The sequence below is a fragment of the Physeter macrocephalus genome, chromosome 13, assembly GCF_002837175.3.
Source record: "Physeter macrocephalus isolate SW-GA chromosome 13, ASM283717v5, whole genome shotgun sequence".
Taxonomy (NCBI): Eukaryota; Metazoa; Chordata; class Mammalia; order Artiodactyla; family Physeteridae; genus Physeter; species Physeter macrocephalus.
In genome coordinates, this window is record NC_041226.1 from 66,557,348 (window position 1) to 66,576,527 (window position 19,180).

Consider the following 19,180-nt stretch of genomic DNA (forward strand, 5'->3'; position numbering starts at 1 on the left):
CCACAACGGGAGAGGCCACAGCAGTGAGAGGCCCGTGTACCGCAAAAAAGAAAAAAAAAAAAAAAATCTATTACAAATTCTACTTTTGAAAATAAACTATAAGGAAGAATTCAATTTAATATAAACACCAAGTGTTCTTTCAAGACTGTAAACTTCCATTGTTCTTCGAGATCATGGCACGGACAGATTCAAATACACTCCTGAACACCCTTTCTTCTATCCAGTCAACAAATACTTACTACGCAGCTACAGTTGCCCAATCCTGATTTGGAGGCTTTCACAGTAACACCGCAGATATACTCTAGGAGGGCAGAGAGCACAAGACCAACAGAGGAGACAGGCAGTCAATACATAATTACCTAAATTATAATTTACTTGTAATTGTGAAAAGTACTATAAAGATGAGATTAAAAACATAACTTTACGGGGACTTCCCTGGCAGTCCAGGGGCTAAGACTCCAGGCTCCCAATGCAGGGGGCCCGCGTTCGATCCCTGGTCAGGGAACTAGACCCGACATGCCACAACTAAGAGGCCCAGGAGCCCACACGCCTCAACGAAGATCCCGCACGCGGCAAAGAAGATCCCACACGCCGCAACTAAGACCGGCGCAGCCAAATAAATAAATATTTTTAAAATAAATAAATTAATTAACTAAAACATAACTTTATGTGAAATAAAACATTGCTGGCTCAATGTTATTAATATTTGGATTTTTTTCCATTCCCTTCATGGCAAAATAATAATAAAGTTTAAAATAAAGGGGAGGCAGGGAAGAAATGGTAACAGAAGATGAAGGCTCCAGTTAGAAAATGAAAATCAAACTTCGCCCCATGGTGTCATAGGAGAGCTTTGAAATCAAATCTTTGAGAGGAAAGACTTGGCCGTAAAGCAAAACCATATGGAATTTTCTGTCCAGGAAATTGATATACTTAATGTTTATTGTTGTTGAATCCGACCTCGAAGAACTATTCCAGTTTCTCTTGAAATAGCTGTACAAAAGCAATGAACTGTGTCATACAACTACTTTGATGTATTTTCTGACTGTCACAAACAGCTACGAGGTTGAAGTAATTGTGTGTGTGTGTGTGTGTGTGTGTGTGTGTGTGTGTGTGTGTGGGTGTCTCGGGAGGCAGGTGTTGTTAAATAACAGTATTTGAATTCTACTTACACTTGGGCCTTCCCATCCATGGGTTCCACATCCTTGGATTCAACCAACCATGGATCAAAAATATTTGAAAAAAATCCCAGAAAGCTCCAAAAAGCAAAACTTGAATTTGCTTATATAAGTAAAAGTATAAGTAATCTAGAAGGGATTTAAAGTATATCGGAGGATGTGCCTAGGTTGTATTAGGAACACTGAGCATACTCAGACTTTGGTCTCCACAGGGGTCCTGTAACAAACCACCCGAGGATACCAAGGGATAACTGTACTATAATTCATACATCCCATAAAATAATGCCAAATTACTGAGCACACTAAGACCAGAAACTGGAATACAGCAGCGAAGTCCTGGGTACCAAAGACTGCCTGGCTCCAATTAAGCTGAAGGTTGAGACAACACATATTAAAATGAAGTGGAGAACTTCTATATCCTATGATATTGGAAAAGTTTTAAAGGCAATCAAGTAATCCTTAACAATTTCCGGAGACAGTACCATTAGCACATTGAACAAGGTACAAGCTTCTCAAATCTTATCTTTTTAACATTTTATTGGAGAACCACAGTGCTTTCTCTGTTACTAAATTGTCCGTATTTCCATGTAAGATTATTAACGGAGAAAAAAAATGGATAAAGAGTAATCAGAGGGCTTCCCTGGTGGCGCAGCGGTTGCGCGTCCGCCTGCCGATGCAATTAACAGAGAAAAAAAATGGATAAAGAGTAATCAGAACATTCTAATAGATTTAAAATGTACACCAAAATGTTGTAATATTTACCAGGTGTAGACAAGTGCTATAATAATCACCTTTATACAGATTACTGACAAAATAACAATGGTAATCAAATATATGTAACTATTTAAACTCGGAACAAAGGCTTCTGTGATACTATTAGCAGTAAATGAGCAACGCCCATAAAATATGACTTAATATCACCCTGATAAGACTTTAAATACATATAACCATTGTTATGTGAAAAACATTATTTTTAATATGTCACAACCCAACAGGATTTAATTACCACACCTACTTCAAACTATTAGCTGTTTGATTGAAACCTGAAAAAGTAATATTTATGTGGCCATTGAGAATCATTATGATTGATGAAATCTTTTGTGTTATTCCCATTATAGTCACTTGCATTTGTTATTTTTAACAAGGAAAAATGAAAGGGGAAATGTGTGTTTTAGTTTTGCAACAAAGCTTTTCAGATGATGACTAACTTCTTCCTTTGAACACAAAAAGCCTCTTTAACTAATGTACATATATATAAATATGTTCTCTACAATGTGCGCTAAGCAAAGAAAGGGAAGAAAAACAAAGACGGGGGGAGGCTGTAGAACTTAAGCCAGAATTAAAAGCAACCTAGGCAAGATGAGTACATGAAAGCTGTCAGGTTAGTTGTTATTCTTATTCTCAATTACTTACAGCTCATCTGCTCTCAAGGAAGAAAAATCATAGTTTCTTTTAACCATATCCACAACAGATCTCACTTGAAAGGAAACATAGCAAGTGATTTGGCATGAATGGGCATATTACCAATTTTCCAGCATCACTACTGAATATTTATGTAGGTGACGAATGATGACACTGGTGAAATATTTTAACACGAAGCCTTGCCTCGTAAACCGTCTGAATGATGCTCTGTCAAAACAACACCTACCATAAATCAGAGGTTTTAGGACCAGTATTTCTTGTTCTAACATGCTACCTGCTCAGCAGAATCACTTGTGTGAACAGGAATAGATTACTGGGTGCTAAGCAGAGCCATCTTACCTCCTAACTTATAGAGCTATATAATTTAACAGGCCTATTATCGTCAAGGTAATTTTGACAGTGCTGAAATATTATACTTGTTAAAAATATGCATTTAGCACTAACCTCAGTGGTCATTTGCACTGAATAAACAGACAGGTATCCCTGCAATTATTATCCTTCCCTACGGATGACTCTTTTTTCTAGCAAGGCAGTGGTCTGTTGACAACCGATTTTATAAATAGTATAGCAAGAGGGTTATTCTGATAGTACAAAAAGCTCACCACGTTGCTTTCAAATCACTTTTCACTTCTTCACAAGTTCACTAGCAACCTGTAGTGGAGGCTAAGGACTCCCTTTCCAGGTTAAAGAAACGGCCATAGTTCAAACCTCCACTACCCTCCTCCCTGCTTCAACCCTCAAGTCCTACGTGATGCACGTCCTAATTCGGGGTATTTTACATGCGCGAAATCTGCAGAGCCTCATTTCCCACTCAGTCAAGTTGGAAATATTAATCCTTAGGGCAATTCTAGAGTTTTGATTACGGAAGATAAAAGAATATGTCTTCTCTTAAACTGTAGTGCTACCAGAAGAATAAAAAGAACAAAAGAAATTAGTACTTCTTCTCTTTTGGCAATGCAGTAGCTCTAACTTAACTTGATCTGTAAAGAAAAACTAAGGATATACATTTGTACCTTTCTTTTTACACTGAATGCATAAATAAGTGAACTAACACGTGTGCGCACACTGCAGAAAAATCAGTCGCGTGAAATGAACATACTGGCCACAATCCAATTAACTTCGCGTTTCCCTAAGAGAAGAAACACAACATCTAGCGATGCCGGTGGCACAGTTTCTTAGAGCCAAATTAACAAACTGACAGCAAATAAACAATTATTTATCCGGAATCCATTACACTCAAAGCACTCAGCCAAGTGTTTTGTCACAAGGATTAGGCATGAAAAAGCAGGACAACTATCTTCTCATCTTGTCTCCAAAACAAAGGGTGAAATTCTAGACACTTGATAAGAATAAAATATTTCTGCTGACTCTGATGGCATGGATGAAAATGGAAGAAACTGTGTGGTCATATTTCTTACAAAACTCATGTTTGACTCAGGTCCCACAACTGACCATATTCTACCCTTCAGGAATTAAAATATATCCAGTCAAGATGTCAGCAGCGGGGCTTCCCTGGTGGTGCAGTGGTTAAGAATCTGCCTGCCAATGCAGGCGACGCGGGTTCGATCCCTGGTCCAGGAAGATCCCATCCCACCCGCTGTGGAGCAGCTAAGCCCGTGCACCACAACTACTGAGCCTGCACTCTAGAGCCCACGAGCCACAACTACTGAGCCTGCGTGCCACAACTACTGAGACCGCGTGCCACAACTACTGAAGCTGGCACACTTGGAGCCCATGTTCCGCAACAGGAGAAGCCACCACAATGAGAAGCCTGCGCTCCGCGACTAAGAATAGACCCTGCTCGCTGCAACTAAAGAAAGCCGGCGCGCAGCAACCAAAGCAGCCAACAACAACAACAACAACAAAGTCAGCAGCATTCTATTCCAGTTACTAGGGTAGAACATATAAACTAAGAAATCCCTGGCAGTCCAGTGGTTAAGACTCCGTGCTTCCACTGCTAGGAGGGCAGCTTCGATCCCTGGTAGGGGAACTAAGATCCTGCGTGCCGCACTGCGCAGCCAAAAAAAAAAAGAAAAGAAAAAAAAGCCAAACTTGTTATTAAAAAAAAAAAAAAAAGAAAAGAAAAAAAAAAAAAAAGAAATCTAAATACCTTGTTTGAAATGCTAGGTATTTCAGGACAACAAGAGTTTACTGTTTCACACATAATAAACCACAACAACGTTTTTAAAATTCTGTATCAATACTACAAAATACAAAGATTCAAGACATAAAAATGGAATTTCCAAGAAATCTTTAGTACAAAAAAAACCAGATTTTGCAATAAGGTGCCCCTTACATTATATCCCTGAAATAATGTAGATCATGCTGCCCTCTTGTGCCAGAGGTAGAAAATAAAACCATTTCTGCCTGTTCAACGGAAACACAATTTGGATTCAAAATAGAAATGATCTCTAAATGTCTAACTGATTTACTGTTGACCTGAGATTTGCGTTACCTGTGTATGAAGATCTGATACAAGTGAAATGCAGCTTCGGTGATTAACAGACAAAGATTGGCTAGGAAGAGGTGGACGTAGCAAACAGCGCAGGGACACAGCCCACATGGGCAAAGGCAGCATACTATTCAAATCCAGCTGCAATCAAATCGTGTAAGAAATGTCGAGGCCCCTGAAAATGTGTGGCACTTTAATAAACACACACAATACCATTACTAAAATACATCAAAGGAAGAAAGCATAGCAGAGAGATCGGTGAGATAATGGGAAGGTAAGAAGAAAAGAGAAAACAAGAAACACTGCTTTTGCCATTCTAAGGAACAGATTATGAAAGACCAGTAGGCAATAAGGTATCAAATTATATAAACAAACTAAGTAAACTTCATGCACCCAATACAAGGATTCAAAATGGAGAGTAACATAGCCACTGGAGCTTAGAAGGATGGAACCCTCTTTAAAATCGGCTTCCTGGAACGTTAAATTGCAGGCAGAGAAACTATGCTATTCAGAAGAACCGCACACTTGCCAGGTTGACTCTGCCCTCCTTCTTAAAATACAAGTAAATGAACTTGGGCCTTTGGTAGGACAACCTGTGTTTCAGGAACTTCCCCTGGAGGCCTGGTTCTTAGCATAAGTGCAGAGTACCCCAGTGTCTAACAAAGTTCATGAGAATCTGAGATGAAGCATGAGAAGGGAGACAGGATATCTGGAGCATTCCCACCAATGGATGAATGTATAAAAGGCATTGTGACAATCCAGTTCAGGGTCATTGAGAAGCTACTGGCGCAAGTGGGCACTGGAGACAAGTATAAAGAAGGGAACTCTGGCAAACTGCCTGCAAATCCCAGCCAGACTGGGGATGGGGCAGATTCGACGGGCCTCTGCCTGGAGTTTCCAGCGTCCATCAGTCACCGTGCCAACTCTACACACCGGCCAAAGTCCTTCCTCTCCCTCCCTTTTCTAACTCTGGGAGGCCGTCAGGATCCTGAACTCACAGGAAACTTAACTCACCCCTGGGGTCTCCCGGAGAGTGTGCTCTGACGACGGAAGGATATGCTTCCTGATCTCTCCGTGCTACCTGGAGAACATACTCTGGAACACAGGGGCCACAGCTTTATGCTGGGAACTTGGATGCATTAAACGCAGATATTTAAAGCAACTCAAAAGTCAAGCATGTCCGTCTCTCTACTGTAGAGGGGAATTTTTAAAAATATTACACAATTATTAGGTTACACACAATCAATAATGTCAACTAAGAGGCATAATTCTTACCCGTGTAAGAATCTGTACTTTTTCCAACTATAAAAAGTACAAAATTCTTATCCAAACAGAAAATTAAACTCGATCACTTAAAATTTTTAATTAAAAAAAGTTTTCACCTACCACTAAAAGAGTAAATAAATAATTCTTGGCCCCTAAACCTTTGGGGCAAAGTAGGCCTATGTTTGTAGTACTTATTTGGGCTTCTATTTTCTTGAAGGAATGAAGTCCTGCTAATAGATACAGGAGGGGGAGGCAAGATAAACAGGAGCGTGCCAGCTGCTCTGAGATGAGTGACCTCGAAGATTTAAACGTGGTCCCAAATCCCTGAATAACAAATAAGCCAGCGTCTGAAGCAGCCTACAGGTCTTGAACACGAAGAGCCTGGTTAACTGTGGTCCCGAGCACTCAGAGGCTGTGATAACAGACATCCAGTCCCACTTAATGCTCCCAACTTTATGGCTGCAGTTTTCACATTAACTGACAAATTGAAGCAACTTCACAGCCGTAATAGCACCTAATCCTCCCATCACTTCTGCACTACGATGACATGAAAAGAGGAGATCTGTGTGGGCCTCTGCAGTTTACCGTCCTGTGCTCTGCACAGGGCCTGGACTAAACAACATGTGCTGAGTAAATCTGCACAAGATGCTGCCCTGAACAGTCTTACTGAATCCTCACAACAGTCTTGTGAAACAGGAAGGGCAGCAGTTATTCCCATTTCACAGGAGAGGAAGTTCCCAGATACCATGCAGTCATAGTCACCAAGGTTCATTAGGCAATGACCGTATGCTAAGCGCTGTGAATGTATTAACCTAATTCATTCTAACAGTATCAATATATTAATGAGTGTGTGAATAGCACCCCCATTTTACAGATAAAACTGAGACACAGAGAAATTAAATAACCAACACATAAATATTAATATAACTTTAACAGACTATTACTATTAGTAATTAGCACCAGAACTGAACCCAGGCAGCTGGCTCCAGAGTCCATACTTTTAGAGCAAAGCAGACAACATCCTGCCTTGAGATTCGCCTGCCCAGCAGTGTGTATCTGCTTTGGCCTTGGTCACATGGCTAGTTGATGGCCAGGCCAACGTTACTCCTGTCCTCCCTCCAGCCCACATCCCTGCCTTGAAAGGTACTGTCAGTCACTGCCTGCAAAAACAAAGCCAACCCTGGGCCTCATCACAAGTCGAACCAACTGAACAGAGAGGGCATGTATGCTGATGAACTAACTCTTCATAGGGGCCCAGGTCAGGAGCAAGACAGGTCAAAGGCCTGAGGGTGGAGGAGGCAACCACTGATAAGCCTCCAGGGACACTCATATCCAGAAACTTACTACTGAAGATCCACCTGCTATGTACCACAAAGCCTCTTACATGTCACCGGAAGTCCAACGTAAATTATACAGTTAATTTTATTGAAAAGGACGTTTACATTTCACTAATCTTGGGTTTTAATTAATTTTTCATTACCATTCTAGGTAAACCTCATAGTCACGGCACATGCCAGAGCTCTGTGATTCCAGAAGCGGATGGGAAATGAAAGAAAGAAACACACAGCCTGCCGTGTAGAGATTCATTATAAGAAGGTTCTAGCAGACAACCTACCTTAACAGAATATAACACAGCCAATATTTTAGCAACTAGCCCAAAATATTTAAATATATTTGCATCAAATGTAGGGTGTTTCATTTGCCACACAACAAATCGGTTCCTAAATCATTCTGCAAAGTGAGCATACACTTATCTTTCCACACACACATAAATTGGAATAAAAGCTTATATGCCTCTATATTCAGATATCCTCTTGTAGGCGAAAAATATCAGCAAAGCTTTTTGTAGAAAATGGATCAACATGCATAGTGACTTTCTTCCAAGCATCTCAAATATCAAACGTAATCAGGCATTAAGTACGATAACAAAAGACATATTTACTGAGAAACTTGGTGTCTGACTTACCTACTGGGTTTCTATCAAAGAACAATACTGGAGCTCTCAAAATGGACTCGAACATTTGGTTGTGCAAAGTTTGTGAAGAACTAACAAGGACGTAGAAAACCAACAGAGATCTGGCGAGGCCAAAAAGGACGGCAGATACAGTTAACCCTGAAATAAAGAAACCACTCAGCACAAGATCTCTGCCTTTTCTTCAAGGATGCTAAACCACGCCACGCAGCTTATAAAGATATTAGGTAAATACTTTATTACACTAAGCATCTGGATTCTAAAGGAGTTTAATGCCTTCACAAGACACATTTAAAAAGAGGAATATAAAAATCACTGTATTCCTCTCATTAAATAGAAACCTCACGGGGGAAAAACATCAAGTGTAAAATAAAATTTCATTCAAGGATTTCCTAATTCAATTATACATTCTACTAAAAACTCAGAAGAAAGGTAATTTTTAAAAGTAGTTGATGGTCCCTTCTTCGCATTTGAAATCTTACTAATTACAACATGTCTCAATCTAATATTGTGATATGCTTTGGTAACAGCATGTGAATTAACAGGTAACAGGAGAAATGATTTACTACCATTTCCTTGTAGACAAAGCCCAAGTAGCTTTAAAGAATATGACAATACCACATTAATTTTCAAGCAGAAAATCTAATTCTAACTAACTGAATTGTAAGAAAAATACAAATTATAAATATAAATAATCATCATTTAAATTCCGTTTTGTTAGTGATATAAATGAGTACCTACTATGCACATAAGAATTAAAATACTCTCCCCTAAGACCTTTTGAACTCACAATGCTAAATAGAATAGCTTCTGTAATAAATATTCCATCAAGTACTTTTTTCCCTTTAGATGACACAACACTTATTTAAACCCTGAAAGCCGCTCAAATTCCTGGATTCCATCAATAGGCATTTTCCTTAGCCCACCATCCTATATGAATGTATAATAAAATCCCTTCCTTCTTCCTTTAAGCCCCTATAGTCCACCAATTCAGAAGGTAAACAGCTAATGGATTTAGATTTCTTAGCAAGAGATCAACGAAATACACACAAAATTTCAGTGAGTATGTTCTTCCAAAGATAACTCACTCTATCTTTGCAGAAGGCTTGAGTGAGTATTTCCTGTGGGAATATTTAAAATTTTAGATGAGGATTTCCTTTTAAAAGTATGCAATGCTACATATATTCTAGGCACTCTTGTGAAAACAGACAGCCATGTTAATATTAGCCTGGCAAGCCAGAAGTTAAATTAATCGCACAGTTGCGGACACGATAACATTGTGATCTCAAGGTAAGAAAGACTCGGAATCCTAATTCCCAGACACTGGATTTCTCCCTGCTTAGCTTCTCTCTTAAGTAATTAGTGAAGCCCAAGACATGAGCAATGTGGCGAAGGGGAGTTTTGCATACCTACAAGGGAATAATGCTTTTATCTGGGGGCCCTTGCTGCCAAAGGATTTCATCCAAGGTCCATAAACGCCAAGGTTTATTCAGACAGAATTGGAACAATCCGAACCACAGGTGGGGATCCGTTTCTAATCCTCTTCCCCATCCATCTAATGAGATAAGATTTAGCTAAAGCAACCTATTAGAATAGACAATAGCCACATATTTCCAGTGGCTGATTTTCTGAATGTGAAATCCTGGTTTAACTTCCAAAATCCAGTACAGAGCAAATTAAGAGTTTTCATTCAACCTCTCTCTTCTAGTAGATTTTAAAAATAATTATTCTAATTAATTCACAGAATAAATGCGACTCAGACTCTTAATCTGTTAAGACATTACTGAATTACTCCTGGAAGCCCTAGTTGCTCACACAGGCTCATAGTAAGCACCTCAGACTCTCGTATAATAGACCAGATGATTCAATTTTACCTGAGTAAATTCCTAAGTACCGGTATAAATCGAGTTTTTCAGTTACATTTCCTTGTCCATTAACAGTGACATTCAGGGCACTCTGTTCATTCGCCCTATGGAACAGGGAAGAAAAAACATTATGCAATAGATGGAATTAGGTAAATAAAAAAAAAAAAATTAACCTCGATTTACGAGTCATGTTTTATACTGGAATATGGTTCCCAGCTCACAAGGCCCTGTGACTGTCTACCTTATAAAAATTCAATTTGAATCACGACTTACAGTTCGCAAAATTGTCTGTAAGGAACCTGCTAAGGGTCAGACATCAGGAGAGACCATGGGAGGCTCACACCCACCAGCAGGAACTTTAATTTTTCTTCAGGGAAACTACATGAGGATTAGAAGAGGGGGCTGAACAAGCCCCATCTCTCCCCCTGACTCTGCGGAAAACTGAGGATTCGTGTCGATTTTACAGCACTTTGGGTCAGACCAGGAATCACTCACCAGTATGAAAGCCACCAATCCTGAAGGACGTAGGCAACCTGGAGCAGGAAACAACAATCACTCAAACACTGACATTACCGACCCCCTCAAAACCCCACTCACTAGAATGGGTGATGCAAAGGCTCCAGAGAACGGAGACGGTCCTTCCAGCTCAAGTCAGTGGCAAGCCCTACATCCCAGATAACCACAGGTCAGGGAAGGGCATAATACATTTTAAAATCTTTAAAAGACTTCATATTTTTCCTAGACTCTCTCTGTCACGCACACACAACACCAGTAAAGCCTCACTTATTTTGCTCCGCACATATTAACGCTTTTCAGTGCAAATCCTAGTGGCCTGCAAAATACAGTAATAATTGTATAAATGTCAGGATTTTTCAAGGGAAAAAAGCTTGACAGGTACTGTGATGGTCAGTTTTCTGTGTCAGCTTGGCCAGGCCAGTCTCCAGTGATTCAACGAAACTCTCATCTAGATACTGCCGTTGAGGTATTTTGTAGATGTGGTTCACATCTATCGTCAGAACTGAAGTAAAGAACATTACCCTGAACAGTGTGATGGGCCTTCTCCAATCAGACGAAGGCCTTAAGAGCAATACCTGAGGCTTCCTGGAGAAGGAAGAAATTCTGCCTCAAAACTGCAGGGTCAGCTCCTGCCTGGGCTTCCAGCCCGCACACCTGCCTTTCTGATTTCAGATTCACCCAGCTAGATCCCACAATCTCATGGAGTCAGTTCTCTGAAATAAATCCCTTAATACACATATTAAAAATAATAATACAGTAAAATAAATAATACAGTATAAAGAGTATTATTAAGTATCAACCGTAGGGCACAAACCAAAATAAATGTCCTTACGTACCTGAGCTGCGATGTTTACTGGAATAAGGAAAATGACGATAAGCCAGTGAGCACCGGCTGTGAAGTAATTTTTGTAGGCCTTAAAACCAACTTTTCCTTCCAAACGGCTCTCCTCAGACAGTGTAACCTGTATATTCTCAGTCTGGAAAGGAAAGGCAGTGAGAGACAGAAATATAAATAATGAACCCTAAAATGTTAAAAGTTCAACCATGACCTCCACTGCAAAGCTGTAGGGAAAGAGACACAACTTACATTCTGATAGGAGTGTGCAAGATGGTCCACCTCCTACAGAGAAAGGTGTGGAAATATCTAGCCAAACCATGTATGCGTTTACCCAACCATGCTACGTCTAGGAATCTACTAGAGATAAGGAATACCATTTGCACAATGTTCTTGGGTACCTTTGCTTAAATTAGAACCCCATGATTGATAGCCCACTTAAAACATAACTGGTTAAAGTATAAATGCAGAAGCTTTTTCCAAAATAATTATACGAAATGTCATGTAGCCAAAGTATGCCTCTAGTTTATTTGTGTCACTCAATTATAGAAACATAAAACAAAGTGTGGGTTCAAAATATTAGTTAAATAGAGTAAACTGAGTTCACACTGTGAGCTGGAGACATGCGAGTTTGGATAGCAGGGGAACAGCATATGATCCAAATCTATTTGGTTCCTGAATTTCAGAGAGGGATTCCCGAGTTTGGAATGTGAGTGACTAATCTGAATACTTATCAGAATCATCCAGACTCCCGGGTTTGGATAGTGAGGGATTGGATATCGAGAAATACCTGTGCATGTTTCTAAGGGAGATCTAGTGCGTTTCTGCATTTCTGTCTGGAGGACCTAGAATACATCATAGAGTCACATGGGCTATGGACGTCCTGGGCTCTATGCTGGCCACTGGAAATGCAAGGTGGATAAGGTGTGGTTCTCGGTCTTGAAAGATAAGAAAGAAAGACAAGAACTAACTCCAAAGTGCCTACTATGTGTCAGGTCCTTTGGACATGCTACCTTTGGCCTACCACAGGCCATCTGACAATGGGGAAAAATACTACCATCAGTCCCCTGCACTGCCAGAACATTCCAACATGTAGGAAAAGTAGCTGATTTAATGTAAGTCATAGCAGGCTGGGTATGAGGGGGTCTTCAAATTAAGCCTCTGGGAAGGCTTAATTTGAAGAATAAGGGAAGCCAGGGTCTACCAGAGCAAGTACGATTTAACTATGGTAACCTGAAGAGTTCTAATGTCAATATCACATGCATCCTGGAATTCACAGCAGTACACCCACTACTGGAGTCCATAAGATTCTCGACCCTACACCCAAAGAAGAACCCTAATCAGGCTTGCTCCCTGCATGCTCTTTTAATTCTACCAATTCCATGGAATAAGGCCTAGGCAACTTAGGATCTACTTTGGGACGAACGAAGATGTCATGAGCGGAGCCGACGGAAGGTCCACGAGTCCACCAAGAGCAGACAGACCAGGACATGTTGCAGGACGACAAACTCACATCTTGGTCCTCTGGGGCGGCATCTTTCAACGAGGGTCTGGAAGACTGTTGAGACCAAACGGACGACTCGGAAAAGGTGCGATTCCTCAGAGTCGGAGTTCCTGGAACTGTAGATGGTTCAGTCTCCTCATTCTCCTTCTTTAAAATGGAACCAAAATCTATCCCAGATTTCAGGAACTCAGTGTAAGTCCCCTTTTGCACCATTTCTCCCTAAAACAGCAATGAAGAATTTGAAAGGAATGCATTTGCATTTGATAATACTAATATAATGTAAATAGTAATCAAGAGAAGTAAATTAATCTTAAATTATGATTTTTGTTAAAAAAATGATCCTTAGATCTGAAATTCTGGTTAACAAATGCAGTTCAGTTCAACTGAACTGAGCATTCTGTTCTGTCACACCCTGCGTTAGATACTGGGGGATACGAAAGAAATGTGTGATCGTGAATTTAAAATGCAGGCCACTGACGTAACTATCATGGGCATTTTCAGGGAAGCAGAAAGCACGGACGTTGGTGGGAGTACGAATAGAGTCTGTTTAGACAGCACGGGAATTGAGAGAACCCGTGAGCGGCGTCTTCATGGTCTTTACAACCTCCCCACAAACGCAGAAGTTAGAAAATTCAATATTCCACCTGACAAAGTAGCTAAACAAGGAGGCCCTAAGACTGGGATGGCTCTAACGCCTTGGTACCCCGTGCCAGAAACGAAAACTTCAACCAGAACCAATGCACTTTAGTTTGAGAAAGAACTTAGGAACGAACAACCAATCACAAGCAGCCAGTCTTCCCCAAATCAGGCAACTGCTTCAACTACAGCCAGTCCAACAATTTTCCTTGAACACATGTGACACATCATTGCAGTTTCCCTCACTTACAAAGTTATATAAAATAATGTGCAGAAGATTTCTATTTTTTCACCATACAAAAAAAGACACAGCTGATTCATTCAGTTGCAAACAAAATATGGAAAATCCCAGGATGCAAAACTAAACAAAGGAGGGCAGCTCTGGTTAAGGCAGTATGGCTGAGTCCCTTTGCTGTGCACCTGAAACTATCACAACATTATTCATTGTCTATACTCCAATATTAAATAAAAAGTTTATATATATATATATATCTCTCCAGTGAATCACTGCCACTTTTTCCAGAAGATGAGCTGCTTCTAGGAGTCTCAGTACGTTTAAGCCATGTTTTACGGGCTGATTCTCTGCAGTAAGCATACCCCTTTCTTTCCAAAGAGCCCCGTGTGTGTGTAGGATGGCATATGCGTGCCGGGAGTCTGTGTCAACATTTAAGATCTTCCCTGTCCCGAGCTCCAATGCTCAGGTGAGTGTTATCAGCTCACCTTTTGGGCTGAAGTCCCTGGGGTCAGGCTTCGTGCCTCTATGACTTGGGTCTGGGAGGTCACTGTGGGTCCCACCAGCCTTTTTCCCTCTCTTATGAAGCTGCTCCCATCTGTGAACCATTCCTCTTCTGTGTTTGGGAGAGGCTCACTTCCTAGGTCGGGCAACTGGAATAGATCATGTCTGTGGTTTCTATACAGTCAGGCTCCAGAGGCCCTGTTTCTGTGGGTAACAGGGTAGCCGGATTCAGTGTGTGACAGGTTTTTATGGCAACCACTGGGTTACCTAAAAGCGTAGCCTGAACCTGACCTTCAGGGGATAGCCATTCTGTTCCCTTAGAACTTACTAAAGCCTGAACCTGGCATGGGGTCCATAGAGTGACTGGCTGACCAAACGTTAACTTTTCAGCCTCCTTTAGCAGAGTTGTAGTAGCTGCTGCTGCCCGTAGGCAAGGAGGCCATCCCTTAGCAGTTTGATCTAATTGTTTAGAGAAATAAGCAAGCACTGAGTAAGGGGTCCCAGTCATCCCCTCTCTGCTGTGAGAGAGGGACCAGACAAACCGTAAGGATGGACCCCAACTCAACCAAGGGTGCTCATCAGCGGACAACTGCTTGTTCTGACAGTACTAAAGCTGAGGGTGGTCTCCTCAAAACAAGTAAGACGGGGGCCCTGAAACATCCAGACACTGGTTATTCCGGTCATTCAGGTTACTCTGACGATCACCGATTCTGTGCTCATAAAACTGCTAATGCTGGAGCTTTACCACACTAGCATCATGTCTCTGCATATGAAGCTGATTATTCTCAAGTTGGAAGAATCTGAGCCCCCGATTTAGGGAGGAATGGAGATCTGCATTTTCATACTCTTTCTTATGGCAGAAATTCATTTCATAAGTGAGGGCCTATTGGGACAGACGAGGGTTCACGATGGAAGTGCTGAGGAACACAGGCAAACAAGGAGTGAAGCATGAAACAACCACTAACTCGGCAAGATTCTCATTGATCTCCACTCACCCCCCAAACACGTGAGTTGTTGTGCATTCAATGAATGGTGGCCACCCCCCGAAAAAAGACATGTTCAAGCCCTAAACGTGACACCTCTGAACATGACCTTACTTGGATACAGCTTCTTTGCACACGTAATGAAGGAAAGATGACGTCATACTGGAGTAGGGATGCCTTAAATCCAATATGACTGATGTCCTTATGAGAAGAGAAGAGCCTAAGACAGACACGGGGACAATGGCTATGTGACATTGGAGGCAGACACCACAGTGCTGCAGCTGGAAGCCAAGCAACCACAAGGAAAGCCGGTGAACCCCAGAAGCTGGAAGGGAGGATTCTCCCCTAGAGCCTTCAGGGAGAGCACGGCCCTGCCAGCACCTTGATTGGGGACTTGCAGCCTCCAGAACAGTAAGATATATTTCTGTTGTTTTAAGCCACCTAGTCTTCACTACTTTGTTACGGCAGCTCTACAATCTTCTCAACAATACCAAGACTTCTGTTTCTGCTGTCGCCCGTCCAGCGAACATCGGAGGAATCATTTAAATCCCACATCAGACCCCATCCCTCCTCTGCTCTGGACCGTCCGGCTTCCATCCCACTGCCTGGCCCGCTGCCCAGAGACCAGCGCCCTCCACACCCCGCCGCTCACTCCTCATACACGCTGGCCTTCCTGCCATTCCTGCAACCTGCCAGCTCAGCTCCTTCCTTAGGACGCCCCTCCCCCAGGTGCCTGGATGGCCCTCACCTTCATGTCACTCAGGCCCGAGAGGCACCAGCTCCCCAGGGAGGAAGCCAGGATATCAGCCCCACCCCCTCTTTCATCACATCTGTCCCCATAAGAATGGGAGCCCTGGGAAGGCAGAGCCTCGTCCTACCGCCGCACACGATCTCACACGTATCAGACACATAAAAAGATCTGAGCAGTGAGACAAAGCAACTGGGTAAACCGGCAGAGTGGGCATCTGTAACTGGGGTGCTCGGTTACCCATTTTGGTATTAATGAAAGATGCTATTTAGGCAAACTGTATAACAAACAGGTAGATAAAAATATGTCTCAGTATCTCTAATTTCCAAATAATACACTTTGATTTAGGTTGTGGAAGGGGAAAATAAAAAGTTCTAAATCAAATAGCATCATTATCCTTAACAATTTTCACGACAACACTGATAATTCAGCAACTCTGCAGTAGCACTTTTATATAGTTTAGGGTTTATGTGGCTTAGAGTGTAACAGTGATATTTCTAAGGTCTTTGGATTCATCCTCAAAGGCATGGATAACAGCTCTGAGAAAAGGGGGGCATAAAACTGAGACAGAGAGGGCGTTTACGCGAAGAATCCAAGGAGAATGACCTGCAGGGAGGGCTGGCCTTCAACACAACTAAGTGCTAGCGATTTCCACAGGCTTTTCGAAATTACTTACATCTTTCAATATCAGAATCTGACTTGCAGCTTTTAGGTACTGCAACTGATGTGTCACTAAGATTGTGATCTTCTGATACAAGGCTTGACAAATACACCTACAAATGTAAAAGGCACAGCATGCAAAAGCACATTAGTGGAGGTGCTCCAAATTGGAAACAGAGAACTTGAAAACATAATGAGAAAAAGACAAGACAGCAGTCAAAGTTCTCTACTTCAAATACCAGTCTGAAGACAAATTAAATACAAATATAAATCAATCAATTCAACTAGGTCCTCAAGTCAGCAGCCAGCTTGAATCTAGCTACACTAAAAAATTCTAAAAAGCAGTCCCGTGAAAGATGCACCAACTGCTAAGTTGTTTTTCCTAAAACTGATCTTAACAATTATTTACATAGTTCACGAGGAAAAACAATGGGGCAAAACTGAGATTCCAAAAGTTGACTGAATTAAACTACTAATTATTTTATACCTATGTTGAGAATGGGAGAAGAGTGATCTATGTCATATAAAAATGTACACGTTTCGTAGACAGTCTCCTAGGTGATGGTTTATGATGTACATATTAACCCCCCTAAAAAAGTCATAGCTTCTCAGTAACCTTAGGCAGACTGCATTTTGTAGACATTTCTTCCCAAATAACATTAGATTGAAAACAAACGCTATCATGGCCTTGATCAGTCTCTACAACACTCCCAGTCTCATCCACGAGGTAAATCTTATTTCATTTGCACTGAACTTTCTGAATGTGAAAATGAAAGATGAGAGTCCAAATGGTCCACATCACAGTGGACGTCATCCAGTGGCTCAACCCACGCCAACTCTCTTAGCCAAAATCCCCTCAAGTATTCAAACTTCAGTGTTCTTTTTTTACAGTAACCCCCTCAGACTGCTCCACATTTTAAATGCAGACCCCGAGGGACTCAGACTCAGGCTCAGCCCAGAGGGGTCTACAACCCCTCCGGGGAAGCGAGTAGCCGGATCCAGGGCCCCGGTGACCACGGGCAGGGCTCCAGGCGTGTACTCTGGGTGCCCGAGCCCCGCGCGGAGCAAATCTCAGGGACCTGGGCCACAGCTCAGCCTGCTGAGTGAGCCAGATGCAGAGTCTGGAGGCAGCAGACTGCAGCTCAATCCCTCTCACGAGCCTGACAGCGTCGGACAAGCTACTAAAGCCTCAGTGTCTTCATCTCAAAACAAGGCCAATGACAACTCACCCACATGTTCTGAGAAATCAAACCACCAATCCGCTCAGTACACGTCAGCCCTCTCCTCCACTCCTCCTAACCCACGCGCGGTCATGTGCTCTGGACTCGGGACAGAAAAGCCCTAAGGGGACACGCTGGACCCTGGGTCTACAACCAGAAGCAAGAGCTCAGGATGTAGACACACACACCATCGCTCCATTATGTCCAAACGGACTTATTTTTACCTTTTGACACGTCTTGGTTCAGATTTTGTACTAAATTTCTTGACCAAGTAAACACCTTTTCAGACTTAGCACTAAAGCTTTTAATCGAATTGTTTCTCCTAAATTAAAAATTATCTGTCAATAACCACCGAAGGCAGATGTTAATCAAATCTAATGGGCTGCTATGTCCAAGACAGAGCTACCCAAAAGCTTTAGAATGTTTTCTTCCTGTAATTCCATCACAGAAAAGGTAATATAAATAATTACAGTAAAGTGATCAGTTGATGGCTACAAATTTACTCCTAATTAAGACTTTTAATCAAAATCTCTAGGAAAATAATCTATCTTCCAATTCTTAAGAGTAAAGAATTCCAAGACATACCATAAAAAAAAAATTGATTCAGGGATGAGTTCTTTAAGCATTACTCCTATATAAGGGCTGTGTTAATCCTATAATACTATATATATTCCTATATAAGGGCTGTGTTAACAGGGGATACATCCCGTAGCGGAGTGGATCAGATAAGAATGAGAAAGAGCACCTATCTACATTCATTCATGCGACAGGCTTTGGTGAGATACCAGGCACAGTCTTAACTGTCGAGCATACATCCACAGGTCAAGAAAGCAGACACTACTCAGCACCGTGTACAGGAGGACACACTGAACGAGTTTAGAAAATGCACTATCGGGCTGTGATGTGTGCTCTGAAGGAAAAGCAAGGGGGGCTGCTGTCTTAGATGGGGGTGACACGGGAGCCCTGAGACTATCTGGGGAAAAACATCCTGGAAAAAGGTACAGCGGGTCCAAGGGTACTGGGACAGAACATGCCGGGCTAAGGAACCTTCATGCATTCACAGCTTATAGCGGGTGGGGAGGACTGATAAATGGTCAAGCGCAACCCACTGAGGGCTGTGGGAAGACAGAAGGGCACAGGCTCCCCCTGAAGGAACAGGAGGGAAAGGCAGGGGCTCTGGGACAGAGGGA

General features: G+C 41.9%; 1 protein-coding gene across 1 annotated transcript in view; it reads right to left on the reverse strand.

The window, feature by feature from the left end:
* Window positions 1-19,180, reverse strand: part of LOC102975085 (ATP-binding cassette sub-family C member 4) — a 220,035-nt gene that overhangs the window by 100,445 nt on the left and 100,410 nt on the right. Inside the window, exons 14-19 of the mRNA XM_024123245.3 lie at window positions 16,787-16,883; window positions 13,017-13,226; window positions 11,505-11,645; window positions 10,648-10,685; window positions 10,162-10,256; window positions 8,282-8,428 (exon numbers count right to left, since the gene is read on the reverse strand). Coding sequence (XP_023979013.1) covers window positions 8,282-8,428; window positions 10,162-10,256; window positions 10,648-10,685; window positions 11,505-11,645; window positions 13,017-13,226; window positions 16,787-16,883 — 728 coding nt within the window. The remainder of the gene's footprint in view (window positions 1-8,281; window positions 8,429-10,161; window positions 10,257-10,647; window positions 10,686-11,504; window positions 11,646-13,016; window positions 13,227-16,786; window positions 16,884-19,180) is intronic.